This window comes from Pelophylax lessonae (genome assembly GCF_965119305.1).
Source record: "Pelophylax lessonae genome assembly, chromosome: 1".
Classification (NCBI taxonomy): Eukaryota; Metazoa; Chordata; class Amphibia; order Anura; family Ranidae; genus Pelophylax; species Pelophylax lessonae.
In genome coordinates this window covers 517321411-517348783 of record NC_138768.1, presented here as the reverse complement: position 1 = coordinate 517348783, position 27373 = coordinate 517321411, and the positions used below count along the sequence as shown (strand labels likewise).

The window sequence follows — 27373 nt, the reverse complement described above, 5'->3', positions numbered from 1 at the left end:
CGCTGGGGTTTCATCCTCGCTCCTTCTCGGTGGCGAGGATTTTTGCATTCCTGCAGGAAGGTGTGGATCAGCGTTTGGCGCTGGCCATGATAAAAGGTCAGTTGTCAGCCTTAGCCATTTTCTTTCAGCATCCCTTGGCGACTAATTCCTTGATTTGCACCTTTTATTCAAGGGGTGCTTAATCAGGCTCCACCGAGGAAGGCTTCTTTGCCTCCATGGGACCTGAATTTGGTTTTGTCCGTTTTGCAACGGCCTCCCTTTAAAACATCAGAATTACCTCTGCCTGTGTTGTCCCAACAAGTTGCCTTTGAGCTGTCTGAGTTGGCAGCTCTGTCTTTCCGCTCGGTGGTCTTGCGACCCAATCTTTTCTTCCCAAGGTAGTCTCCGCTTTCCACCTCAAGGAAGATATTTTCTTGCCTTTGCTTTGTGCGAAACCCAAGCATCAGAAGGAATTTCAAAGGGGTAGAATTTCCGTGCTAAGGAAGAAACTGGGGCTGCAGCCTACCTCAAAATACAACCCAGCTGCTCCTGATGACGTCACTCTGACAAAACGCGTAGAGCGTAATCACGTAATTTCCTCTGACTTTGGAACGCACATCCGGCGGTTGGAACTCAAAGCGTTCCGGAAGCATACCGCGAGTGAGGAAGTTGCGGTCCCTATACCAATACATACTCGTTTACCTGCTCTTAATGCGAATACCGTTTTTATTGAATAAAAGGATTTCATACAATATTTCACTATATGAGGCTCTTCTTGTATATGATCTGGAATTTGCCGCAATAACACGATGGGATATTGATATCATAGGAGGCTGTATCGAATATACTGGGTATACCACGTATCAGGGAGAGATGATCCAATAAAACCACTGAGGCTACCGGCATCTGGAGCTTGTCTGATAGAGGGAACCCCCAATTACATCGCGCTAGTTACTCCTGTAGGAGTTGTGAGCTCCGGTGAGTGCGGGCAGAATTGAGAGGGGAGCACTAGTTTCCTCACCCGTCATGTCTTATTTGGACCACTCTGAGATTCACCCTTCAACTTCTTCTGGAATTTACTTCACCAATTGATCACCTATGGACTTATATTATTATTTTAAACATTTCTCAGTCCCTTTAACTCACCTTTTTGGCCGCTCCATAGCACAAGGTCTTTTGCACACATATTGGACCAGGCCACACTTGTCACTTTATTGCCACTTTTATTATCATATATTGGATTCATTAACACTGTCACTTTATATTTATTGGATACACAAATGTATTCATACACTTGGATATGATCACTTATGCACAGTGATTTTTTTTATCAGCTGGTATATTTATGGACCACTTGTTGATGCACTTTGGATATTTTTAATTTATTTTGCTATACCCCACTGAGCACTTTATATTTATATAACATATATAACTACCTCATTATTCATTATTTTTGTCCACATCAAGTACACTTTGCTGCACCTTTGCACTTTCAATTATTTATTCATATGTATTGATCATATTTAATTGGTGTTAGAAATAATATGACTGCATGATTACAGGTGTTTTAGATTACCCTGCTCAAATACATTTACATGCATTACCCTACATATTAATTGCAAGGCAGCGCCACTTACCTCATTACCCCCTTATTTTGTCCCAATGAATTTGCCTTACATTTCTTGGATGTGGTCCGGGGGGTCAGGGTTTACCTGTCTGCCACGGAGTCTTTTAGGAAGTCTGATTCCCTGTTTGTCCTTCCTGAGGGACCTTGGAAGGGTTTCAGCTGCGTCCGCGGCAACCATTTCTAAATGGATCAGACAGACGATAGTTCAGGCCTATTCAATCAAGGGTCAGGTTCCTCCTTTCCCTGTAAGGGCACATTCTGCTAGAGCTGTTTCGCCATCAGGCTTCTTTGGCTCAGGTGTGCCAAGCGGCGACCTGGTTGTCTGTGCACACTTTCACAAAATTTTACAAACTTGATGTGATGGCATCCTCAGATGCTTCCTTTGGCCGCAAGGTTTTGAGTGCAGCGGTTATTTAAAGGGACGTGTTACGTCCCTTTTCTGGGGTGTTTTTTTGTTCTGGGTTCGCTTCTGTTGAGCTTCTGTTGGCCTGTTGGCTCTGTTTTTTTCTCTGGCCTTGTTGACGCGTTGCCTTTTCCGTAGGTTGCGTCTTCCCACCCCTCACACCTGCACTGCTTTGGGACGTCCCACTCGTGAAGGTATACTGAAAGGGCTGCGACTGTCAGAGGATGCAAGAGAAAATAGAGTTTTTGTAAGAACTTACCGTAAAACTCTTTTCTCGGACAACTGAGTCCTCTGACAGTCGCAGCCTCCGCCCCTTTATCTTAGAGGTTAATGCCTTTCCGGTACTGCATGCTACAAAACTAGAGAACAGTGGTAACTGTGTCGGGGTGATGGCTGAGGGATGGCCCCCTGGAGGTGTCTGTGTAAAGTTTTTCTTGGTTAACCTTTCACTGCCTAGCTTATTCCTGCAGAGGGCGCCATTACCCACTTGTGAAGGTATACTGAATGGGCTGCGACTGTTGGAGGACTTTTACGGTAAGTTCTTACAAAAACTATATTTTCTACTCAAAACTTTTTTGGGGTTGAGGGGCGGGGGTTAGACCCTCTGTCAGGCTATATTAGCTGTCTGTATACCAGTTTAGATTCACCCCTCTGTATTGGGAACCATTGTCGTCCTAAAGAAAGCAAAGGTAAATTCTAAAATGTTGCAGTTTCATTGGTTGGAAAGACTCATCCAATTCAACCAGCAGAAAAAAAAATTGAAAACCTTCATACGCACAACCCCAGACCCACAATTGATCCAGAGGAAAGCAAAAAATCGGATATTCCCTGGATCAACTACTGCTGTTATTAGGGATGCACTGAATGTTCGGCAACCAAAATTATTTGGCCGAAAATAGCAAAAAAAGCACTTTCGGTGTTCGGCCGAATAAGTAAAAAGGCAGAATAAATTTGTGCCGAACAATGACGTTTTTAATGACGCGGATGGTGGGTCGGTAAGCCCAGATTGCGGGTCCCCGACCGGCGACCCGCCATCCCCGAGCATCACTGTAAACATAGCCGAAGGCACTACAGGAAGCAGAGCGGATGCTTCCTGTATAGCCGCTTAGCGCCGGCTTCTGTCACAGGCGGAGTGATACCAAATGTACTCCGCCTCCGCCTGTGACAGGGCACAGGAGCCATACAGCAAACATCGACTCTGCAGATGGGAGGGAGGGAGGTAAGGAGAGACATGAGAGGACAGAGACACCAGAGGACACGAGAGGACAAGAGAGAGACACGAGAGGACAAGAGAGAGACACGAGAGGACAAGAGAGAGACACGAGAGGACAAGAGAGAGACACGAGAGGACAAGAGAGAGACACGAGAGGACAAGAGAGAGACACGAGAGGACAAGAGAGAGACACGAGAGGACAAGAGAGAGACACGAGAGGACACGAGAGAGACACGAGAGGACAAGAGAGAGACACGAGAGGACAAGAGAGAGACACGAGAGGACAAGAGAGAGACACGAGAGGACAAGAGAGAGACACGAGAGGACAAGAGAGAGACACGAGAGGACAAGAGAGAGACACGAGAGGACAAGAGAGAGACACGAGAGGACAAGAGAGAGACACGAGAGGACAAGAGAGAGACACGAGAGGACAAGAGAGAGACACGAGAGGACAAGAGAGAGACACGAGAGGACAAGAGAGAGACACGAGAGGACAAGAGAGAGACACGAGAGGACAAGAGAGAGACACGAGAGGACAAGAGAGAGACACGAGAGGACAAGAGAGAGACACGAGAGGACAAGAGAGAGACACGAGAGGACAAGAGAGAGACACGAGAGGACAAGAGAGAGACACGAGAGGACAAGAGAGAGACACGAGAGGACAAGAGAGAGACACGAGAGGACAAGAGAGAGACACGAGAGGACAAGAGAGAGACACGAGAGGACAAGAGAGAGACACGAGAGGACAAGAGAGAGACACGAGAGGACAAGAGAGAGACACGAGAGGACAAGAGAGAGACACGAGAGGACAAGAGAGAGAGAGACACGAGAGGACAAGAGAGAGAGAGACACGAGAGGACAAGAGAGAGAGAGACACGAGAGGACAAGAGAGAGAGAGACACGAGAGGACAAGAGAGAGAGAGACACGAGAGGACAAGAGAGAGAGAGACACGAGAGGACAAGAGAGAGAGAGACACGAGAGGACAAGAGAGAGAGAGACACGAGAGGACAAGAGAGAGAGAGACACGAGAGGACAAGAGAGAGAGAGACACGAGAGGACAAGAGAGAGAGAGACACGAGAGGACAAGAGAGAGAGAGACACGAGAGGACAAGAGAGAGAGAGACACGAGAGGACAAGAGAGAGAGAGACACGAGAGAACAAGAGAGAGAGAGACACGAGAGGACAAGAGAGAGAGAGACACGAGAGGACAAGAGAGAGAGAGACACGAGAGGACAAGAGAGAGAGAGACACGAGAGGACAAGAGAGAGAGAGACACGAGAGGACAAGAGAGAGAGAGACACGAGAGGACAAGAGAGAGAGAGACACGAGAGGACAAGAGAGAGAGAGACACGAGAGGACAAGAGAGAGAGAGACACGAGAGGACAAGAGAGAGAGAGACACGAGAGGACAAGAGAGAGAGAGACACGAGAGGACAAGAGAGAGAGAGACACGAGAGGACAAGAGAGAGAGAGACACGAGAGGACAAGAGAGAGAGAGACACGAGAGGACAAGAGAGAGAGAGACACGAGAGGACAAGAGAGAGAGAGACACGAGAGGACAAGAGAGAGAGAGACACGAGAGGACAAGAGAGAGAGAGACACGAGAGGACAAGAGAGAGAGAGACACGAGAGGACAAGAGAGAGAGAGACGAGAGGACAAGAGAGAGAGAGAGACGAGAGGACAAGAGAGAGAGAGAGACGAGAGGACAAGAGAGAGAGAGACACGAGAGGACAAGAGAGAGAGAGACACGAGAGGACAAGAGAGAGAGAGACACGAGAGGACAAGAGAGAGAGAGACACGAGAGGACAAGAGAGAGAGAGACACGAGAGGACAAGAGAGAGAGAGACACGAGAGGACAAGAGAGAGAGAGACACGAGAGGACAAGAGAGAGAGAGACACGAGAGGACAAGAGAGAGAGAGACACGAGAGGACAAGAGAGAGAGAGACACGAGAGGACAAGAGAGAGAGAGACACGAGAGGACAAGAGAGAGAGAGACGACAAGAGAGAGTGAGAGGACAAGAGAGAGTGAGAGGACAAGAGAGAGTGAGAGGACAAGAGAGAGTGAGAGGACAAGAGAGAGTGAGAGGACAAGAGAGAGTGAGAGGACAAGAGAGAGTGAGAGGACAAGAGAGAGTGAGAGGACAAGAGAGAGTGAGAGGACAAGAGAGAGTGAGAGGACAAGAGAGAGTGAGAGGACAAGAGAGAGTGAGAGGACAAGAGAGAGTGAGAGGACAAGAGAGAGTGAGAGGACAAGAGAGAGTGAGAGGACAAGAGAGAGTGAGAGGACAAGAGAGAGTGAGAGGACAAGAGAGAGTGAGAGGACAAGAGAGAGTGAGAGGACAAGAGAGAGTGAGAGGACAAGAGAGAGTGAGAGGACAAGAGAGAGTGAGAGGACAAGAGAGAGTGAGAGGACAAGAGAGAGTGAGAGGACAAGAGAGAGTGAGAGGACAAGAGAGAGTGAGAGGACAAGAGAGAGTGAGAGGACAAGAGAGAGTGAGAGGACAAGAGAGAGTGAGAGAGAGAGAGAGAGTGAGAGAGAGAGAGAGAGTGAGAGAGAGAGAGAGAGTGAGAGAGAGAGAGAGAGAGAGAGAGAGAGAGAGAGGACAAGAGAGAGAGAGAGAGAGTGAGAGGACAAGAGAGAGAGAGAGAGAGTGAGAGGACAAGAGAGAGAGAGAGAGAGTGAGAGGACAAGAGAGAGAGAGAGAGAGTGAGAGGACAAGAGAGAGAGAGAGAGAGTGAGAGGACAAGAGAGAGAGAGAGAGAGTGAGAGGACAAGAGAGAGAGAGAGAGAGTGAGAGGACAAGAGAGAGAGAGAGAGAGTGAGAGGACATGAGAGAGAGAGAGTGAGAGGACATGAGAGAGTGGACAAGAGAGAGTGGACAAGAGGGACATGAGGGACAAGAGGGACATGAGGGAGAGAGGACAAGAGAGAGGACAAAAAATTGGCAACATAAATGGAAAAAATGCGAAACACCGCGTTCGGTATTCGGCCTTCGGCCAAGCATTTCATTATTATTCGGCTTCGGCCAAGAATTTCATTTCGGTGCATCCCTAGCTGTTATTACCTGTATATGTTAGTATTCATTTATTTTTTGTAAATTTAGGAATGCATACAGCTCTGTTAAAAAAAAAAATTAACTTAACTGGCTAGAACTAGGTTTTGAGGCAGTCTGTTACACAATTTCACAGCTCTTACTTTGAAGAAGCCTTTCCACATGTGGAGGTTAAATCTAGTTTCCTCCAGACTTTTAATACAAGAAAGTATTTTCCTAGCTTTGGAAACTACAGCTTGGAATTGCATGCTATCATTAAATCTATAATCGACCGGAACACTAAGATCCTTAACCAATCATCCCCGTTTGTTCTCCTCCTAATACATATAATGCCTGCATGTTTTTAGCCCCCAAGTGCATAACTGTACATTTATTAACATTAAACCTCATTTGCCATGTAGTTGCCCAATAAATAGTGCATTGAAATCCGCTTGTAAGTTGGAGACATTCTGAATAACATTAACCACTTTACCACTAGAGCATTTTGCTGTCTTACGTCTGGGCCACTTTTTGCGATTCGCCGCTGTGCGACTTTAACTGACAATTGCGCGGTCATGCGACGCCGTACCCAAACAAAATTTACGTCCTTTTTTTTCCCCCTGTGCGATTTTTACTTTTTGCGCTATAAACAAAAAAAAGCGTTGATTTTGAAAAAATAACAATATTTTTAACATTTTTTTTATATGAAATTCCCCCCAAAAAAGATGTAAAAACCAATTTTTTTTTTAATTTTTGGCCAATTTGTTTTCTGCTACCCATGTTTGGTAAAAAAAAATTGCAATAAGCATATTTTGCTTGGTTTGCGCAAAAGTTATTGCGTTTACTAACAAAGGGAAAGATTTATGTCATTTTTGGTGTTTTTTTTTTTAACGAGTAATGGCGGCGATCTGCGATTTTTTTTTTTTGCGGGACTGCGACATTGCGGCGGACAGATCAGACCCTTGACATTTTTGACACTTCTGGGGGTACCAGTGACATTACTGCAGTAATCAGTGCTATAAATATGCACTGTAACTGTAAAAATGACACTGGCAGGGAAGGGGTTAATTTTATTGGAGAGGGAGGGGTTAATGTATGCCTGGTGCTTACTGACGTGTGGGGGGGGGGGGAGGTACTGACGTGTGGGGGGGGAGGTGACTGTGTGAGACAGGGACAGATCGGATGTCCAGCTATGCTGAACACTCCGATCTGTCACTGAGGAGATCCGCCCGCTCTGTTTACACAGGCGGGCGGACCTCAAGCTGGATTCCCCGACGATCGGGGCAGAGCAGCGGCGATTGCCGCTGCTCTTCCCCTGGCCCGACTCCCGCTGTGAATGAAAACAGCGGGAGCGCGCCTCCGGCGGCGCTCGAGCGCTGCCTACAGGGGGAGGAGTCTGGCGACGTAGGTCTACGTCGTCAGACGATAACGAGCCACTTTGCCGCAGTAGTACTACGGTACTCAGCGGTAAAGTGGTTAAGGATGTTATTCCACTGCATGGCTTGGTGTCATCTGCAAAGACTGATATGGTACTTTTAATCCCAAACGCTAGATCATTTGTAAGTACGGTAGGTTTTAAAAGTAAGAGTCCCAACACTGAACCTTGGTATACACCACAAACCAGCCTAGACCATTCAGTCTAAGAATCATTAACCACTACTCTCTGAATTCAGTGTTTTAGCTAGTTTTTTTATTCATTTTTTTTATTCATTTACAAACTGAATTTTCCAAGCCTGTAGACCTAACCTTACATATTATTCATACACATTAGCCGTGTGTGGAGAACTGTGTCAAATGCTTTTGCAAAATCCAAGTATACTCTTATCCACAGCCACTCTTTTGTCTGTTTTTATTTACTTCCCCATAAAAAGAAATCAGACTTGACAAATTTGGTCTTTGGGGAGTCCATGCTTAAGATATTGACTATAGAAGTTAAACTACCCTGTCTATAGTTACTTGGTAAAGACTTGAATCCCTTTTTTTAAATACAGTGGGTACGGAAAGTATTCAGACCCCCTTAAATTTTTCACTCTTTGTTATATTGCAGCCATTTGCTAAAATCATTTAAGTTCATTCTTCTTCCTCATGAATGTACACATAGCACCCCATACTGACAGAAAAACAAAGAATTGTTGACATTGTTGCAGATTTATTAAAAAAGAAAAACTGAAATATCACATGGTCCTAAGTATTCAGACCCTTTGCTCAGTATTTAGTAGAAGCCCCTTTTTGATCTAATACAGCCAGGAGTCTTTTTGGGAAAGATGCAACAAGTCTTTCACACCTGGATTTGGGGATCCTCTGCCATTCCTCCTTGCAGATCCTCTCTAGTTCTGTCAGGTTGGATGGTAAACGTTGGTGGACAGCCATTTTTAGGTCTCTCCAGAGATGCTCAATTGGGTTTAAGTCAGGGCTCTGGCTGGGCCATTCAAGAACAGTCACGGAGTTGTTGTGAAGCCACTCCTTCGTTATTTTAGCTGTGTGCTTAGGGTCATTGTCTTGTTGGAAGGTAAACCTTCGGCCCAGTCTGAGGTCCAGAGCACTCTGGAGAAGGTTTTTGTCCAGGATATCCCTGTACTTGGCCGCATTCATCTTTCCCTCGATTGCAACCAGTCGTCCTGTCCCTGCAGCTGAAAAACACCCCCACAGCATGATGCTGCCACCACCATGCTTCACTGTTGGGACTGTATTGGACAGGTGATGAGCAGTGCCTGGTTTTCTCCACACATACCGCTTAGAATTAAGGCCAAGAGGGTTCTATTTTGGTCTCCTCAGACCAGAGAATCTTATTTCTCACCATCTTGGAGTCCTTCAGGTGTTTTTTTTAGCAAACTCTATGCGGGCTTTCATGTGTCTTACACTGAGGAGAGGCTTCCGTCGGGCCACTCTGCCATAAAGCCCCGACTGGTGGAGGGCGGCAGTGATGGTTGACTTTCTACAACTTTCTCCCATCTCCTGACTGCATCTCTGGAGCTCAGCCACAGTGATCTTTGGGTTCTTCTTTACCTCTCTCACCAAGGCTCTTCTCCCCCGATAGCTCAGTTTGGCCGGACGGCCAGCTCTAGGAAGGGTTCTGGTCGTCCCAAACGTCTTCCATTTGAGGATTATGGAGGCCACTGTGCTCTTAGGAACCTTAAGTGCAGCAGAAATCTTTTTGTAATCTTGGCCAGATCTGTGCCTTGCCACAATTCTGTCTCTGAGCTCTTCAGGCAGTTCCTTTTGACCTCATGATTCTCATTTGCTCTGACATGCATTGTGATCTGGAAGGTCTTATATAGACAGGTGTGTGGCTTTCCTAATCAAGTCCAATCAGTATAATCAAACAAAGCTGGACTCAAATGAAGGTGTAGAACCATCTCAAGGATGATCAGAAGAAATGGAAAGCACCTGAGTTAAATATATGAGTGTCACAGCAAAGGGTTTGAATACTTAGGACCATGTGATATTTCAGTTTTTCTTTTTTAATAAATCTGCAACAATGTCAACAATTCTGTGTTTTTCTGTCAGTATGGGGTGCTATGTGTACATTCATGAGGAAGAAGAATGAACTTAAATGATTTTAGCAAATGGCTGCAATATAACAAAGAGTGAAAAATTTAAGGGGGTCTGAATACTTTCCGTACCCACTGTATAGGACTGCATTGGCCTTACTTCAATCCAGTGGTATTACGCTGTTCATTGTGGTATTACGCTGTTCAATGAGTCTTTCAAAATTAGAAACAATGGCTTTGAAATAACAGAGCTTAACTCTTTAAAGACACATGGGTGTAAGCTATCTGGTCCAGGTTATCCCTAGACGAAGTAGTAAGGGGAAATCTTCCAGTGGGCACAACAGTCTTGAGAGGGGAATTCTCCTTACTTTGGAAGATTTCCTTTCACTTCCTGTTGCTTCTCTGGGACAGGATATAAAGGAAAGTTTTCCTCAATGGTACGAACACAGCAAGAAAAAAATATAAGTAAGTTTAACCCTTCCTCATTCTATCCAAATTTAAAAAAAAAAAAAGTAAAAGTTTGGCTGTGCATACACTTTAAAACAGAAGGCATGTTCGTGTCTTCTCAAGTTTCTGCATCAGGAAACCAAGGTTTTATCGATAAGATGGTGCTTAACCACTTCCATACAGAGCAGTTACACCCCCTTCCTGCCCAGACCAATTTTCAGCTTTCAGCGCTCTCACACTTTGAATGATAATTACTCAGTCATACAACGCTGTACCCAATCAAATTTTTTATAATTTTTTTCACACAAATAGAGCTTACTTTTGGTAGTATTTAATCACCACTGGGTTTTTTATTTTTTGCGATAGAAGTGAAAAAAGAGAAAATTAAAAAAAAAAAAAAAACATTTTGTTTTAGTTTCTATTATAAAATTTTGCAAATAAGTAATTTGTTTTCATAAATTTGGGCCAAAATTTATACTACTACATACCTTTGGTAAAAATAGCCCAAATTAGTGGATAATATTTAGTCTATATGAAGGTTATAGAGTCTACAAGCTATGGTGCCAATCATTGAAAATTGATCACACCTAATTTACCGACGGCCTATCTAATTTCTTGAGGCCCTGAAATGTCAGGACAGTACAAATGACCCCTTTTTGGAAATTAGACATTCCAGGGTATTTAGTAAGAGGCATGGTGAGTTTTTTGAAGTTGTAATTTTTTCCCACTATTCTTAGGAACATGAAGAAATCATTTTTATTGTCATAATGTTGTCATAATAACAAGTTTATTTCTCACACACAGTATATGCATACTTGCAGTTACACCCCAAAATACATTCTGCTACTCATCCTGAGTATGGCGATACTAAATGTGTGAGACCTTTACACAGCCTGGCCACATACAGAGGCCCAACATGCAGGGAGCACCGCCAGGTGTTCTAGGAGCGTAAATTACACATATAATTTCCAAACGACCTATCAAACTTTTGAAGGCCCTGGAGCACCAGGACAATGGAATTACCCACACAATTACCCCATTTTGGAAAGCAAACACCCCAACGTATATTTTGAGGCATAATGAGTCTTTTCAACGTGTCATTTTTTTTCCACAAGTTTTTGGAAAATGTGGAAAGAAAATGAAAACGCATTTATTTTTGCATTTATTTTTACACAAAGTTGTCAATTGATAAGATATTTCTAAAACATAGCATGTACATAGCAAAAATTACACCCCAAAATACATTCTGCTATTCCTCCTGAGTATGGCGATACCACTTATGTGGGACTTTGTCACAGCATAGCCACATACATAGGCCCAACATGCAAGGAACATTGTCAGGTGTTCTAGGAGCATAGATTACACACATAATTTCCTTACAACCAATCACACTTTTGAAGGCCCTGGAACCCCAGGACAATGCATACCCCATGTTGACATGTTCTCGGGTACTCTGATGGGATACAGAGAGGTACTCGGGTACTCTGATGGGATACAGAGAGGTACTCGGGTACTCTGATGGGATACAGAGAGGTACTCGGGTACTCTGATGGGATACAGAGAGGTACTCGGGTACTCTGATGGGATACAGAGAGGTGCTCAAAGTACCCGAGTACCTGTCACCAGCCCATCAGTGTACCAGAGTACCTGTCGCCCGAGTACCTGTCGCCCGAGTACCTGTCGCCCGCCCATCAGAGTACCTGATGGGCTGGTGACTGGTACTCGGGTACTCTGATGGGCTGGTGACTGGTACTCGGGTACTCTGATGGGCTGGTGACTGGTACTCGGGTACTCTGATGGGCTGGTGACTGGTACTCGGGTACTCTGATGGGCTGGTGACTGGTACTCTTTATTGGGGGGGGGCAATCAGTGTGTTTTGGGGTGCACTGTAATCGGTAACTAGCTGTTACCGCAATCTCCTGCTCACACAGGATCATTGTGCGAGGAGGAGAACACGGTGACAGCTAGTTACCGTCTTCTCTGACATTTTGTTACCGGCTGTGATTGGACACAGCTGGTCACGTGGTAAAAAGCCAATTTCATTGGCTCCTTACTAGATCGGGGATGGGCTCTGTCCAAGGGACAAGCCTCGTCCCCGATCACCACGCTGCGCGCCCCCAGGGGCGTGCATTGCGGAGAGAGAGAACGAGCGGCTCGCGATGGAGCCACTAATGTGATCGGCTGTGATTGACACAGCAGATTTCTATTGGCTGTTTACCTTGATCAGGGATGGGCTCTGTCCGAGGGAAGAGCCTCATCCCTGTTCGCCGCGCTGCGTGCCCCCAGGGGCGTGCAGTAGCAGCTAGAACGGGCGGACGTCATATGACGCCCGCCCGGATCGAGAGAGCCTTCCTGCTGGCGTCATTTTGCTATACGCCGGTATGGAAGTGGTTAAGGGCCATTTCACATTATTGCACTTTTGATGGCATTTTCATTGGCTTACAATGGAAGGCCCTTTTGAAAAACTGCCCCAAAGATGCAAGACTTTTCAAAGCGTAGCACACCTGAAGTGTGAAGAGTTCCGTAAGATTTAAAGGTTTTTCATGCATTTTTGTTACCTTTTAAACACCAAAAGCTGATCAGTGTGAAAAAGAACCTAAGGGTGTCTTCACACGCTCTGTTGAAAAAAAAATTGCATTAGAAACACACATGCGGTATTTTTATGCATTTCTGATGCATTTTCTTGGTGCCTGATTGTTAGCGTGCGCCTTTAAACATGGACACTTGATGGAAAAAATGCAACCGTGGTGCATTCTTGATGCATTTCTATTCATTTTAATATGGAGCAAGTTAATGACCAGGCCATTTTTTGCAATTCGGGACTGTGTGACTTTAACTGGTAATTGCGCAGTCATGCAATTCTGTACCCAAACCATATTTATGTCCTTTTTTCCCCCCACAAATAGAGCTTTCTTTTGGTGGTATTCGATCACCTCTACATTTTTTTTTTTTTTTTTTGCGATCTAAACTAAAAAAAGACAGAAAATGTTGAGAAAAAATTAAATTTCTCTATCGTTCATTGACAGACATATCTCCATATCTTCCTAGACCATTGGGTTATGCTCCTCCAATCAGGAATAGGCACTAGGCAGGAAAAAGCTTTACCATGCCTATGAGGGCTGTCCCTGCAAGCATAACCCCACACACTCTGCTACAGCAGCCAGTTTGTTTCTGTCTAGTTCAGCAATAAACTTTGGTACTCAAAAATCCCCATATGCGACATTTTCAAAAATTCTACAGTTTACCAGCTTAGAGTTACAGAGGCGGTCTAGGGCTCAAATTTTTGTAAACATCCCTTGTAATAGAAATAGGCATGACAGGTCCTCTTTATTGTGAGATCCGGGGTCAAAAGACCTCAGACCTCACAACTACACTAAAAAAAGTGTTGAAAAAAAATCTTCCCTTTTAAACTGGTTGCTAGGTAACGATGTTTGACATCGCTCCGGTCCTTCAAGACCATAGAGTCGAGTGAGGGCCATCTTGCCCTCACTCAACTTCCTGTCTCAGAGGATCCGGGACCGGATCGTATTCCCCGCTGCCAGGGGGTCCGGTAAGCAGGGAAAACAGCCGGGACGCGGCGGGAGGGGGGGGGGCACCTCTTCCGCCGCACCGTAAGGGTGATCCCACAGCGAATCCGCCGCTGGGACCACCCTTTTGTGAAAGCCGACCACCCGCCATTTTAAAAAAATACCAGGGTTATTGCAGCTAGCTGCTGCCATACCTCGGTATTTAGCGTCTAAGGACCAATGTAATACTGCGGCGGGCAGTCGGTAAGTGGTTAATAGGGAAAAATGGTTATTTTGTGATTTTTTTTTTTTTATTTATTTTATTTTCACTAGTTGGAGTTCCTGGAGAACTACAAGCAACAGCCGGCTGTGGTTTCGGACTGGACGAGAGTGAGCAGGTTCTAGTCCAGAACTAGGCCTCGCCATGACAGAGCCCCAATGGATGGGGACGAGCCTGCGATTGGACAAGTCTCACTGGGATGCAATAGACCTGGAATGCCCTGAGTCACAGCCTACCCCCTGGCTGGCAGCACCCCCACCTCGGATGGGAGGTGGACTGTACGGAGTGGCGCCCACCTGGTACCGTTGTATGATGAGTAATACTGCCCCCCAATCCTCTGGCGGTCTCGGGGCGGACGTGGGTCCCTCCTTGGGAGGGTCAGACCCCCGGATGCCCCTCCATTCCGCTAGCCCCTCTAACAGTCACATTGGTCTTTTGGCCCCAACCCCTCCCAAGGTTAGGTAGGAGCTGGCTTTGCCACTTGCTCCAGTAAGGGGGGATGCATGCGGTTGTTGCTGACCGGGCTGTCCGGATCGCACGTGGGTGTCTGAGCAAGTTCCCGGCCCCCTAGGGATTAGTGACTGGGGCAGGGATGTCTTTTGGGCTCCCTGCAGCAGTTATAGGCCTGGGGGGGAGCGGATGTTTCTTCATCCGTGGGTTTGCGCCTTATTTGACTTGATCGGGTCGAAAATTGAGGCCGCGGCTTGTGGCCTACTCGTGGCTGTCCGGATACCATGACAGGCTGTCCGAGAACCATGCCAAGCTGTCCGAGAACCATGTCAAGCTGACCGGTGGGGCGGATACCAACAGATAGCATCACGCGGCCAGATTGGGCCGTAAATTGAGGCTGCAGCTTGCGGACTATTCGCGGCTGTCCGGCTACCAAGTCAAGCTGTCCGAACTGCTGATCGAGCTGACGTGGACCTGCGACCGGATCGGGCCCCAAATTTAGGCTGCAGCTTTGGGGCCTACTCAAGGCTGGCTGACCGAGCTGCTGACCAAGGTGATAGAGCAGCAGATGGGCATCCGCCCTCCCCCATATGGACTGCCTGGCCCCTCCCTTGAACCGGGGGGGCGCCGTGGGGACAATGTTGTGTAGGGGTACTCTGAATGCGTGCCTGCTTCACGGCTTGCCCCCTCTTCCCCTTTATAGGGAGCTATGTCCTCTTATGTCATTTATGGTCTTTGGCCGGCATCTCCTTGCGGGACTGGGGTCGGCGACCTCCCCTGCTTGTTATGCTCTTAGGGTGAGCTTAACATATAGCGACTCTAATGGGTCTGCGTCCACACACTTCAGATGCTCTGCAGTCAGGATGATCTCCTTTTTTACTGCACATGCAAGGGTGCTGGTGGATGCACTGTTTGTATCGGTGCAGAAAATTTTAGCATGGGGGGGGAGCCGGTTTCCTTGGGGGCCGCAGAACCCCTAAAGGCCGCAAAGGTACTCCGTTTTCCCACCTCCTGTTACAAAATTGTCACGCGTCAGTCGCGTTGTTCTGAACGCAATCATGGTAACCACACATGGTGTGGCTAAAAAGCTGGTCTGCGGATCAGGCTTCTAAAAAGGCTCTACAGATCTCCCCTTTACAGGGGACCGCCTATTTGGGTCTATGTTGGAATTCTGCTAAGGGCAAGTCACCACGTAATAGACAGGGCCCTTATTCTTCAGCACACAGGCGGCCCGTTCGAGCCTTCGGCACGCAGGAGCAAGGGGTGATTGTGACAGTTCCCTCTCGGGAACGCTTTCAGGGATTCTACTTAAACCTGTTTAATGTGCCCAGAAAATAAGGCAAAGTATGTCCAATTCTGGACCTCAAGGATCTGAACAGAAGTTTGGAATGGAATCCATTCAAACGATAGTGGCGCCTCTACACCATGGAGACTTTTTGGCCTTTATAGATATCAAGGACGCATATCTACACATTCCTATCTACGCTGGACACCAGCGTTTTCTTCGCTTTGCTGTAGGAGAGGAGCATTATCAATTTGTAGCGTTACCCTTTGGTCTCTCCTCCGCCCCCAGGGTCTTTCCCAAGGGGCTGGCTCCAGTGTTGGCATTACTGCGCCAACGGGGGATTTCGGTACGGAGGTACCTGGAGGATCTCCTATTGAGGGTGGACTCTCTGTTGACTTGACGATCACTGTATGGACTCTGCAAGAGTTCGGTTGGAACATCAATTTTAAAAAATCTGCCCTTAATTAAGACAGGATAATCTGGGCCTGACTCTGGATTCCGCTTTGGCGAGGGTCTTTCTTCCTCCGGACAAGCTGCACAAGTTGCAGGGGGCGGTCCGTTTGCTGTTGGCAAGCAATCTGTCCTTTCTATGTGGACTTGCATGCTGGCCTTGGGTCTGATGGTGTCAACCTTCGAGATGGTTCAGTTTGCTCAGTTCCACACGAGACCCTTACAAAGGCAGATTCTCATCAAATGGAACAAAAATCCAAAGTCCTAGGACTCTTTGATTCGGTTAAGTCACAACATAAAGACTGCTTTACTATAGTGGCTTCACTCGTTGGCACTACACCAGGGCAAGCCTTTCCTTCCATTGTAATGGACAGTGGTAACCATGGACACCAACATGTCAGGCTGGGGAGTTGTGCTGGGGAAGTTCTGCACCCAGGGGTCCTGGACAGTAGAAGAGTCCAAACTTCTAATAAAATATTTTGGAGCTCAGAGCGATAAAGCTGTGCCTGAGCCACTGGACAAGTCATCTGCCAGATTGTCTGGTCTGGTTTCAATTGGACAATGCCACGGCTGTGGCTTACATCAATCATCATGGGGGCACAAAGGAGTGTCTTGGCAGCCCAGGAGGTGGCCGAGATCCTGGATTGGGCAGAAAAGTTTGTTCCAGCCCTCTCTGCCCCAGGTGTGGAAAACTGGCAGGCGGATTATCTGAGTCCTCAGGTGTTGGATCAGGGGGAGTGGTCCCTACACCTGGAGGTGTTTTCATCTCCTGTGTGTCCTGTGGGGGACACCCAACATCGACCTGTTTGCTTCTCGACTCAACAAGCAGGTTCAGAGGTTCGTAGCCAGGTTTCGGGATCCTCTGGCCGATGCCACAGATGCACTGGTGGCTCCTTGGAGTCAGTCTCGGTTAATTTATGCATTCCCTCTGCTAAAAATTCTGCCAAGGCTTCTTCGCAGGATAGAAGTGGAAGGGGTTTCGGTCATTCTGGTGGCCCCAGACTGGCCTCGCCAGTCTTGGTACGCAGACCTGATAAGTTTGGTCGCCGATACTCCCTGGAGACTTCCTCTCAGGGAAGATCTGCTCTCTCAAGGACCGATCTTCCATCCTGCTTTACAGTCGCTGGCTTTAACGGTGTGGCGGTTGAAAGCCAGATATTGAAGGATAAAGGTCTTTCTGATTCAGTGATTCCTACACTACTGAAGGCCAGGAAGTCTACTTCAAGGAAGATCTATCATTGTACGTGAAAATCGTACATTTCATGAATTTCGTGAATTATTGAAGGTGCACCCTAGCTTGTTCTCGGTGGCTAGGGTTTCGAATTTTTTTCAAAAAGGTATTGGAACAGCAGTTGACTTTGGTCACTATCAAAGGCCAAGTGTTGGCTCTGGCTGGTTTTTCCAACGCCCTTTAGCTACACATGCCCTGATTCACAATTTTATTTACTCCCCCGAGTATATATGACTCCCCCGAGGGTGTTGTGCGTCTGAGGGTGTTGTGCGTCTGAGGGTGTTGTGCGTCTGAGGGTGTTGTGCGTCTGAGGGTGTTGTGCGTCTGAGGGTGTTGTGCGACTAAGTGTCAAGTGAGTGTAGCGGAGTACCAGAGGGTGAGAAGGTTGAGTTAGGAAGCCAGGAAACAGCCACACAGGACAGACTTTAATTACTAAATCCCCATTAGATTAGTAGGTACAATGCCCGGCGGGTGTGGAGATGCGACTCGGTGTACATCTTGTGATATGTATGCGTTCCTCGATCATGCGATCGAGGGCGAATACGAATGCGCAAAATGTAAGCACGTTGCTTCCCTGGAAGCTCAGGTCCTGAATCTAGGGAAGCAGCTGGCAACACTGAGACGAATGTCCATACCGGAGGAGAGCCAGGATCGTACCAGTCAGGCGCAGGCAGGGGCCTGCACAGAGGTGGGCAGAGTATTGGAGGGGCAGGCATCAGAGTAGAGGGGTGACAGGAGGGGTAGAAGGGGACAAGGCAAGGAGGCTGATCCTGGGCTGGAGCACCCCAATAGTTACGCCCCATTGCTTGATGTTGGGGAAACCAGTCAGGGAACAGCATTGCTGGAGCAGAGTGACGCCCCTAGCTGCCAGGGGAAGAACTCCTCCAGTGAGGCCAGGAGAAAGGGAAAGGAAAGACAGGTGCTGGTGGTAGGGGACTCAATTATTAGAAGGACAGACAGTGCAATCTGCCACAAAGACCGTGTGCGCCGAACAGTCTGTTATTTACAGGGCGCTCGGGTTAGGCACATCACGGATCGGGTGGACAAATTACTGGGTGGGGCTGGGGAAGACCCAGCTGTCATGGTACACGTGGGTATGACATAGGCAGAGGAAGATGGAGAGTCCTAAACGATTTCAGGGACTTAGGAGCTAAGTTGAGGACTAGGACCTCCAAGGTAGTATTTTCAGAAATACTACCTGTACCTCGAGCCACACCAGAGAGGCAGCGGGAGACAAGGGAAGTTAACAAGTGGCTGAGGAGCTGGTGTAGTAACTAGGGTTTTGGGTTCCTGGAGAACTGGGCCGACTTCTCAGTCGGCCACCAGCTTTATGGTAGGGACGGATTGCACATAAATGGGGAGGGTGCAGCCGTACTGGGTGAGAAGATGGCCGAAAATTTAGAGGGGCTTTTAGACTAGGTGATGGGGGGGAGGGTACAGATGTAGAATTAGCCAGTGGAAAGCAAGATCCAGAGGGCAGAAATGGGGACATTAGCGGTAGGGTGTTCGAAGCTCCTAAACCCAGGGGGGGTATGGGGAGAAATCACAAGAGCAGCCTAAAAACATCAAATGAGGATATATGTAAACGGTCAAAATTACAAGGCTTGTATAGCAATGCCAGAAGCCTGGCTAACAAGATGGGCGAGCTGGAGCTGCTGATGTTTGAGGAGGACTTAGATTCTGTGACTTGGTTTGACAGCTCTCATGACTGGATGGCGACCATTCATGGGTATTCCCTTTATCGCACAGATAAAAGTGGTGGCCAAAACACAGACCAGTTATTGCAAGAAAAGGTCTAAAAAAAAAAAAAAAGCCTTTCCTGGTGGATAATTGGTAATTCTTCCAAACTAGATTCCACTTAATTTTGTGTTTGTGACTGGGTCAGATAATTGGGGCAGTCTTTTCTCTACATATGATTTTGAAATGTAAATTGGATGGCAAATGTTTTTTTTTATTTTTTTTTTTTTTTATGAAAATCATGTTATGGTGTCGATGAAGAAGGAAAGATGTTGTCCCTTTGCCCAGATTGATATGAGGCTCTTATGAGGCATTCTCTGTCTTATCTACCTCACTCTGTCTACCCTGATCCTGATGAGATTCTTTGTCCATCTTTTCAGACCATGTGAATGTGATATGCCTTATACTTTTCTTTATCCACCCTTAATATTTACAGATATAATGTTCCTTTATCCGTATGGTGAGGTGCTATGATGGCATAACTAACTCTTGACATACTCCTTTTTCTTTGTTTTGATACAGCTTGTGGTTCATTTTCTGGTTCTTTCTTGGAATACTGCACTTCAGCAATCAGTAAGTAGTTTAGGTCTGCTGTTTAATATTTAATGGAAAATGTACAGCTGCAATAAAAAGTATGTGAACCCTTTGGAATGATATGGATTTCTGCACAAATTGGTCATAAAATGTGATCTGATCATCTTAAGTCACAACAATAGACAATCACAGTCTGCTTAAACTAATAACACACAAATAATGAAATGTTGCCATGTTTTTATTGAACACACCATGTAAACATTTACAGTGCAGGTGGAAAAGTATGTGAACCCCTAGACTAATGACATCTCCAAGAGTTAATTGGAGTGAGAAGTCTGCCAACTGGAGTCCAATCAATGAGATGAGATTGGAGGTGTTGGTTACAGCTGCCCTGCCCTATAAAAAACACACACCAGTTCTGGGTTTTCTTTTCACAAGAAGCATTGCCTGATGTGAATGATGCCTCGCACAAAAGAGCTCTCAGAAGACCTACGATTAAGAATTGTTGACTTGCATAAAGCTGGAAAGGGTTATAAAAGTATCTCCAAAAGCCTTGCTGTTCATCAGTCCATGGTAAGACAAATTGTCTATAAATGGAGAGAGTTCAGCACTGCTGCTACTCTCCCTAGGAGTGGCCGTCCTGTAAAGATGACTGCAAGAGCACAGCGCAGACTGCTCAATGAGGTGAAGAAGAATCCTAGAGTGTCAGCTAAAGACTTAGAAAAGTCCCTGGCAAAAGCTAACATCCCCGTTAGCGAATCTACAATACGTAAAACACTAAACAAGAATGGATTTCATGGGGGGATACCACAGAGGAAGCCACTGCTGTCCAAACAAAACATTGCTGCAGGTTTACTGTTTGCACAAGAGCACCTTGGATGTTCCACAGCAGTTCTGGCAAAATATTCTGTGGACAGATGAAACCAAAGTTGAGTTGTTTGGAAGAAACACACAACACTATGTGTGGCGAAAAAGAAGCACAGCACACCCAACATCAAAACCTCATCCCAACTGTCAAGTATGGTGGTGGGGGCATCATGGTTTTTGGCTGCTTTGCTGCGTCAGGGCCTGGACGGATTGCTATCATCGAAGGAAAAATGAATTCCCAAGTTTATCAAGACATTTTGCAGGAGAACTTAAGGCCCTCTGTCTACCAGCTGAAGCTCAATAGAAGCTGGGTGTTGCAACAGGACAATGACCCAAAGCATGGAAGTAAATCAACAGATTGGCTTAAACAGAAGAAAATATGCCTTCTGAAGTGGCCCAGTCAGAGTCCTGAACTCAACCCGATTGAGATGCTGTGGCATGACCTCAAGAAAGCGATTCATACCAGACATCCCAAGAATATTGCTGAACTGAAATGGTTCTGTAAAGAGGAATGGTCAAGAATTACTCCTAACCGTTGTTCACATCTGATCTGCAACTACAGGAAACGTTTGGTTGAAGTTATTGCTGCCAAAGGAGGTTCAACCAGTTATTAAATCCAAGGGTTCACATACTTTTTCCACCTGCACTGTGAATGTTTACATGGTGTGTTCAATAAAAACATGGCAACATTTCATTCTTTGTGTGTTATTAGTTTAAGCAGACTGTGATTGTCCATTGTTGTGACTTAGATGATGATCAGATCACATTTTATGACCAATTTGTGCAGAAATCCATATCATTCCAAAAGGTTCACATACTTTTTCTTGCAGCTATATGATAAAATGCTTTCCTTTCCCTTAGAGCATTTAATAGGAGGAGTTTGACAAGCAACAATGGGTTTTGAAAATCTGACTGTACGATCTCTGTTACAGGCTACCCAGTACGCAAGGAGTGTTGTAAAACAAAATTGAATTTCCCCTCAATATATCAGGAAGTACTTGACACTGTGCCAAACATCACAGACAGTGATTCTCAAGTGAAAAATAAAATTCTACCGGACCGGGCTCGAGCATCCAGAGATAGAGCAAATGAGAAACTGGTGAAGTGCATTGTGAAGAGTAGGCAAGCTGAACGTCATCTAAAAGGCATCCTTACTGGGAAGAAAAAGTCACATTGGTTAGAAAAGTTTCAATCATCAAACCAAAGTGTGGAGTGCCAGGAGACCTATATTGAAGATGAACAACAGGCAGAGTTGGTGATGGGCTATCTGCAGATGCTTTGTAAAACTATGAACATACAATCAAAAAAGCTTATGAATGGTGATCAAACTAAATTCATTCTTGAGGTGATGTTTCCAGAGGTAAAGCTTGTTTTATCATATTACTCTGTTGTTTCATAATGTTTTAAAAATACATGGTGGAAATTTGAAATGCCAGTTGAGGATTGCTCAATTTCCTCTCTGGAGAATTAAATCATTGTTTCGCTTTCGTTCATTGACGGACACAGCTCCTGATCTTCATGACCATTGGGTTATACTGCCCCCTACAGGAGTAGGACACTAGGCAGAAAAAGAATCTGGCTACGCCTATGGGCAGTCCCAGGGGTATACTCCCTCTCTGTGCTATAGTTACTCAGTTTTTTTTCTGCTTCGCCAGGAGTAAGGACCTAGTTCTTTGCTTGGATCTCTGGTCCTTGCAAGTTTTTCTTTTTAGATAGAAATTTTTTTCCTGTTTTTTTCTTGTGAGATCTGCAATCTCAGTCCAAACTGCCGGACTAGGCACAGGGCTGGATAATCTAGATCCAGTGGTCACCCCAGTCTGGCAAGCAAGTGCGCGCAGACTTCAGCTTCGACCTAGGTCGGCCATGACATAGCCCCACCGGAGAGGGGCTGGCCTGCGATTAAAATGCCTTACGAGGTCGCAGCGTTCCTCCTGGCCGACAGCCCCCCATTTCGATGGAGAGGAGGTTCTATCTGGAGTGGTGCTTGCCTGGTTCCTGGCACTGTAAGTAGCTGTCCCTCTAGAGGGTTTTGGGGTGGGCATGGGCCCCTCCTTGGGACGATCGGACCCCCGGGTTCCCCTCCTTCCCGTCAGGCACCCCCCCTTCATCTGGCCCACCATCCTACCCCCTCTTCACTTATGCTGGGGCTGTGTGGGTGATCTGGTCTACCTCCTGGGGTGGGGGCAGGGCACTATGCTGGTGATGGGGGGGGGGGGGATTGCGCCACTGGTGGGCGGAAAATCGGCTGTATGGGGAAAGGGAGTGGTTGTACCTGGTGCGGGCTCCTGCCTGTCTGGGCCTGTCCTTGAGGCCCAGAGATTCCTCCTGGGAGCCTTGTGGTGCCGCACGGGGCTGCCATTTTGCTGTAGCCTATGTGTTTCCATGCATGGCAGCCATGTTTGTGTAGTCCGGTGGCTATTTTGCGATGGTTTGCCATTGAACATAGCGGCGGCCATGACAATGGAGCCCTGTGGGCGGCAGTGGGAGCCCCTCCTCATCCCTTGGTGCTGACTCCTGAATCTTTTCACTTCCCGATCTCTGTATGTAGAGTGCAGATTTATCCTGGTGGCTGCAGTTGCCGGTTTCTGCTAGGTGGCGAGTCTGGTGGGGGTTCTCTCCCTCTCTGCTGATGATAGCTTGTTGCTTTGTGCCTGGAGACCAGGTGGTGCTGTCAGCGTGGTGGGGGTTGTCCCTTTGCAGTTTTTTACTCTTTTTGTGGGGGACCCCCTGGTGACTCATGGAGTCTTTGGCGTACATCTCCCCACCTGATCCCCTCTCTGAGGCTGCGGGGCCCTCTAGGTCCCAACCATCCATCCCAGGTGGAGGTTGCTTTCGGGCGACGGGCTAGAAAAAAGCACCCACCCCCGCCTTTCCTACCTGTTCACATCCTGTATCTGATTCGGCTGCCGCGGGCATGGGTCGCCCTGCTAGGTCTGCAACCATGCGCCCAAAGTCCTCAGATAGTGAGGATGATTCCTCCACATCTGCAACCGTGCATGAAAAGGTGCTGGTGGAACCACTGATTGTATCTGTGCGTTGGACATTGAAGATGGAGGAGGCAGCTGCGACGGAGACTCACTCACAAGCCATCTAGAGCGGCAAAGGGGTTTCCTTTCCCCGTCTATTTTGATACAATTGTCGCTAAAGAGTGGGGACAACCAAAGCGTCCCCTTGGGATCCCTAAGCGATATTACTAGGCATTACCCCTATGAGGAGTCGCTTATTAAGAAGTGGACTGTTCCACCGGTGGTGGACCCTCCGGTTTCCAGGTTGAACAAGGCAACCATGACTCCGGTTGAAGAGTCCCCAGCCTTTAAGGATCCGGCTGACAGGAAGGTGGAGGCTGTGGCCCGCAATATGTACACTCTGGCTGGTTCGACACTGAGGCTGGTATTCACCATTGCCCTGGTGTCGCAAACTGACCGAGTGGGCTAACCTTTTACACCGTGACCTGGAGGGAGAGCAGCTCCCCCCTGCCTTTGCTGAGCTGGTGGAAGAAGCTGCAGTTTATCTGTGATGCGGCTCCCCTAGTGGCTCGGCCCTCTGACTTTTGACAGTGGGCCTTTGGCGTGTCTTTGGCTTAAATTCTGGTCTGTGGATCAGACTCCTAAAAAGGCTTTGACTGCTCTCTCCTTTCATGGAGATCGTCTGTTTTGGGCTACCCTGGATGACATCATTAAAGGCCTCACAGTGGGAAAGAGTACTTTTCTTCCACAGGCTACTAAGGGCAATAAACCTTGTAGACGTGGGCCCTCCTTATGAGCTCATAAGAAGTTTTTTCGTCCCTCAGGGTCGACTGACGGGCTGATACCCTTTCGGGTCCTCCTGGAGGATCCAAACGAACCTGGTTTGGCAAGCCGAGAGTGGGCTTCTCCAGACCCGTGGACAAGGCTCCTTCAGCATGAAGGTGCCTCTGCTCGTTTTCGGACCCATGGACTTCCCTGATACAAGACAAGTGGGTCCACAAAGTCATTTGGTCCGGCTACAAGACCTGTTACTTCAAGGGGTAATTGTCCCGGTTCTGACTTCGAAACGTTTTCAGGGTTCTTACTCAAACTGGTTTATAGTTCCCAGGAAGGAAGGCAAGGTGCGTCCAATACTGGAACTCAAGCCACTGAACTGCTTTTTGCCGGTTCAGGATGGAGTCCATTCGCATAGTGGTGGCATCCCTACATTAGGGATTTTCTTGCCTCTATTTACCTCAAGGATGCTTACCTTCACATTCTAATATGTGCTGGTCACCAGCGCTTATTCCGCTTTGCCATGGGAGAGGAGCATTATCAGTTTGTGGGTTTACCCTTTGGTCTCGCCTCTGCTCCTTGGGTCTTCACAAAAGTGTTACCCCCGGTGTTACGCCAACAGGGAATCGCGGTACTGGGCTACTTGGATGACCTACTTTTGCGAGCGGAGTCTCCTACTGCTCTGGTTGAAAACCTGCAAATTACCATATGAACGCTGAGGGAGTTAGGCTGGAATCTGAATTTTCAGAAGTCTGCTCTGGTTGCGTCCACAAAGCTGGACTATCTGGGTCTGACTCTGGACTCGGCCTTAGCCAGAGTGCTCCTTCCTCTGGACAAACTCCAGAAATTACAGGCTGCAATTCGTCTCCTGCTGTCCAGCAGATTGTCATCCCTCCGGACTTGCATGCGGGTGCTGGGCCTGATGGTGTCTACCTTTTGAGGAGATTCAGTTTGCGCAGCTCCATACGAAGTCCCTGCAAAAGGAGATTTTGGCCAAATGGGACAAGACTCTGCAGTCTCTGGACAATCTTATCCTGCTGAGCCGGGGAGATAAGGAGTCCCTGTTATGGTGGTTTTGCTCTCCGGCGCTTCAGCTGGGCAAATCCTTCCTCCCCTTGTATTGGACAGTGGTCACCATGGATGCCAGCCTGTCCGGCTGGGGAGGCGTCCTAAGCAAAAATTCTGCTATGGGGATCTGGACACTGTAAGAGTCCAGACTACCGATCAATGTCTTGAAACTGAGCGATCAGACTGTGCATGGACCATTGGACGGATCGTCTTCAGGGATGTCCAGTGCGCATTTAATCGTACAATGCCGTGGCTTATGTCAATCACCAGGCGGCTCTGGAGGTACCAACATTCTAAGGTGGGCAGAACGGCTCGTTCCAGCCCTCTCCGCCTTACACCTTTCCCGGGGTGGAAAACTGGCAGGCGGATTATCTCAGTCGGCAGGCATTGAACCAAGGGGAGTGGTCCCTTCATCTAGAGGTGTTTCATCAGTTTTGTCTCCAGTGGGGCATCCCCAAGGTGGATCTGTTTTCTGCTTCCTCTGCGACCATTTCCAGATGGATCAGACAGACGGTTATTCAGGCCTATTCCATCAGGGCTCGGGTTCCTCCTTTCCCTGTCAAGGCGCACTCTACTTGGGCACTTAGAGCCTCCTGGGCCTTTCGTCATCAGGCGTCAATGACGCAGATTTGCAAGGCTGCCATCTGATCATCAGTTCACACTTTCACAAAGTTCTTTAAAGTGGGTGTGTTGGCATCTGCGGATGCTTTTTTCGGCCGCACTGCCGCATTTGCACGCTGCTGTTTAGGGGACCTAAACCTCTTTGAGGGTGTATTGTTTTTTTCAAGTAGGCTACAGTTGTTTTTAATTGAGCTCATGTTGCCTGGTTGGCTACTGTTAAGCCTTGGGGATTTTTTTTCTGTTCCCACCCCTCATGTTTAACACTGCATTGGGATGTTCATGAAGATCAGGTGCTGTGTCCATCAATGAACGAAATGGGAAAATGGGATTTTTGACTTACCGTAAAATCCGTTTCTCTGAAGTTCATTGATGGACACAGCACCCACCCCTCTGTGGAGTTGTAATTCTTCTGACACTGCTTGTAACACAACTTAGTAACTATAGCAGAGAGAGGAAGTATACCCCCCTGGAACTGCCCATAGACGTAGCCAGATTATTTTTCTGCCAAGTGTCCTACTCCTGTAGGGGGCAGTATTAACCAATGTTCATGAAGATCAGGAGCTGTGTCCATTAGGCCTGCACGATATTGGAAAAAAATATATTGCGATATTTTTTTTTCAACTATATATATATATATATATAGCGATTATTGAGGGACCCGTCAATCCAGGCTAAAAAGTCAACAATTACCTTACCGTTGATATTAATAATTTCACAAATAAGCAAGCTTCATTTACAAGTGACAAAAAGGTCACTTAATATTTTATTCCAAAATTAGAAAATTTCTTGTAAACACAAAAGCAGAACACATTTTTAAATAAAACAGCAGCTTTACACCAACCCCCCTGATTGGTTTACATTACAACAATATAACGTAACATATTTTTTATAAAACAACTTATAAGCACCGGAGCGGAGAAAAAAAACTGAACGGCCGTGTGAAAGAGGCCTCAACAAAATGAAACAAAACTTCTAAACTGAGGTTTTTTTAGCATGATCATGAATAATCATGCATAGCTAGCTGCTTATGTATGCTTTGCTTACTCAAGGTTTTTAGCCAAGAACACAAGTCTATTAACCTTTGCAGGCTTGAGACAGGTTCGTTGGCAAGTGACGATGTTGCCACTAGTACTGAAAAGTCTCTCTCACGGCGAGCTTGTCGCAGGAATACACAGGTATTTGCGGGCAAGTCTGGCGAGACGAGGAAAGCTTATTTTGTGTACTTTCCACCATGCAAGTGGATCCTCTTCTTTGTCTATTGGAGGGGTTAGCAGGTAGGTGTTTAACTCTGCTTCCAAAGCATCCTTTAGGGTCAGAGAGGAATCACCCTTTGCTGCAGTTTCACTCTGTTCAAAGAAGCTTGCCAATGACTTCTTTGCTTTCTTTGCCTGGGGTTCACTGGTAACGTTG

At 47.0% G+C, this 27373-nt stretch overlaps 1 protein-coding gene across 1 annotated transcript in view; it reads left to right on the top strand.

Moving 5' to 3' along the window:
• PWWP3A (PWWP domain containing 3A, DNA repair factor) overlaps positions 1-27373 on the top strand; it is a gene marked incomplete at its 3' end in the record, with an annotated part of 223337 nt that overhangs the window by 161186 nt on the left and 34778 nt on the right. Inside the window, exons 11-12 of the mRNA XM_082248367.1 lie at positions 19656-19706; positions 21467-21894. Of these exons, the coding sequence (XP_082104493.1) occupies positions 19656-19706; positions 21467-21894 (479 nt within the window). The remainder of the gene's footprint in view (positions 1-19655; positions 19707-21466; positions 21895-27373) is intronic.